This window comes from Echinops telfairi, unplaced genomic scaffold (genome assembly GCF_000313985.2).
Source record: "Echinops telfairi isolate 266 unplaced genomic scaffold, ASM31398v2 ScPeMD7_18;HRSCAF=68, whole genome shotgun sequence".
NCBI classification, from domain to species: Eukaryota; Metazoa; Chordata; class Mammalia; order Afrosoricida; family Tenrecidae; genus Echinops; species Echinops telfairi.
The window spans coordinates 88,735,335-88,737,127 of record NW_022103915.1 but is presented as its reverse complement, the minus strand read 5'-3'; the positions used below and the strand labels follow the sequence as shown (position 1 = coordinate 88,737,127).

Here is a 1,793-nt window from a genome sequence, read left to right as displayed (position 1 = left end):
TTTTAAGGGCATAATGATTTATGAACTGGAAAAGTTCATAATCATATGGGGGAAAATGTAATTAATTCTAAGTAAATCAATATAAATACAAAGGTGGGTCATGAAGGCTTAACAAAAGAGATGCCATTTGAATTGGGTGTTAAAAAGGAATGAGAAATTGAGAAATATAAAATTTTAAAAATTTCTGATTGAAGTTATAAAAGCAGAATCATAGAATTGTATAAATCTTTTTATCATAAGAATAATCTTTGTCTGTTTAGTATATTACTCTTCCAGGGGGAAATGGTTGAAATGCATCAAACTGATAAAGTAATTTAATATCAAATTCCACTAGTATGTGATGTCCTACTAAGTGCACCATGTGCATCAGTCCTTTAGACCACCCACTGTTCCTCATGTTAGCAAGGCCACATTCATGGTTAAAAAACCCAACAAACTACAGCATTAGTGGTCAAAGGGATTTATTGAATGTTTGTGAAGTGCTCAGGTCCTATTTGACTTTCATCTTTTAGATATTTTTAATAGAAAGTGTCAATGTAATACGATTAAAATGAATTTTTTCATTTGTTCCATTAGGTAACATGAGAGGAAACCTCCCAAATAAGCCAATGAAAGGAGTTAACTGCTCAGGCGTGTCTGAGTTTGTGCTTCTGGGGCTTTCCAATTCCTGGGAGACCCAGCTGCTTCTGTTTTGCTTCACTTCTCTCCTCTATGTGTCCAGTCTGATGGGAAACCTCCTCGTCGTGGTGACTGTGACTGCTGACTCTTCCTTACACTCCCCCATGTACTGCCTGCTGGCCAACCTTTCGGTCCTCGACCTGATATTTTGTTCGATTGCAGCACCCAAGATGATCTGCGATCTTTTCAGAAAGAAGAAAGCCATCTCCTTTGGGGGCTGTATTTCTCAGATCTTCTTCAGCCATGCTGTTGGGGGCGCGGAGATGGTGCTGCTCATCGCCATGGCCTTTGACAGGTATGTGGCCATCTGTAAGCCTCTCCACTACCTGATCATCATGAACCCACGGCTGTGCATTTTGATTTTAGTACTTTCCTGGACCATTGGCCTCATCCACTCTTTGTCTCAGTTGGCTTTTATTGTAAACTTGCCCTTTTGTGGCCCTAATGTATTAGATAGCTTCTACTGTGACATACCTCGGCTCATCAAACTTGCTTGCACAGATACCTATAAACTAGAATTCATGGTCACTGCTAATAGTGGCTTCATTTCTTTAGGTGCCTTTTTCTTGCTTATCCTCTCTTACATTTTCCTCCTGACTACTCTGCAGAAACAATCCTTCGGTGGGTCATCCAAGGCTGTCTCCACCTTGTCTGCTCACATTACTGTGGTGGTGTTATTCTTTGGCCCACTGATTTTTTTCTATGTGTGGCCTTCTCCCTCAACACACATGGATAAATTTCTAGCCATGTTTGATGCAGTTTTGACACCTTTTCTGAATCCCGTCATCTATACATTTAGAAACAGGGAGATGAAGATGGCAATGAGGAGAGTGTTTGGCCGACTTGGGGGTTGTAGAAAACTCATTTAAGTGGATTTACTAAAGCATCAAATTTACAAATGGTTATTGAAAGCTCATAATACTAGTGTTCATGAACAAAGGTTAGATCAAGCCTTCCAAGTTAAAAAAGAAAAAGTGCCAATAATCACTTTTAGACATTTAAAATAATGATGTAAATAACTTTATATCTCAGAATAACTATGCTATGGTTCTCAAGTTGTTGCTGCTGAGTAATTGGTATATTTGTTAATATTATGCTTCTTTATCTACTTGCAT

The 1,793-nt window shown here is 38.7% G+C and overlaps 1 protein-coding gene across 1 annotated transcript; it reads left to right on the top strand.

The window, feature by feature from the left end:
- The first annotated feature begins 608 nt into the window (after positions 1–608).
- LOC101643015 (olfactory receptor 4F15-like) lies at positions 609–1,547 on the top strand. Its single transcript, XM_004712733.1, has one exon. The coding sequence runs from the start codon at positions 609–611 to the stop codon at positions 1,545–1,547; it is 939 nt and encodes a 312-aa protein (XP_004712790.1).
- Positions 1,548–1,793: the final 246 nt, after the last annotated feature.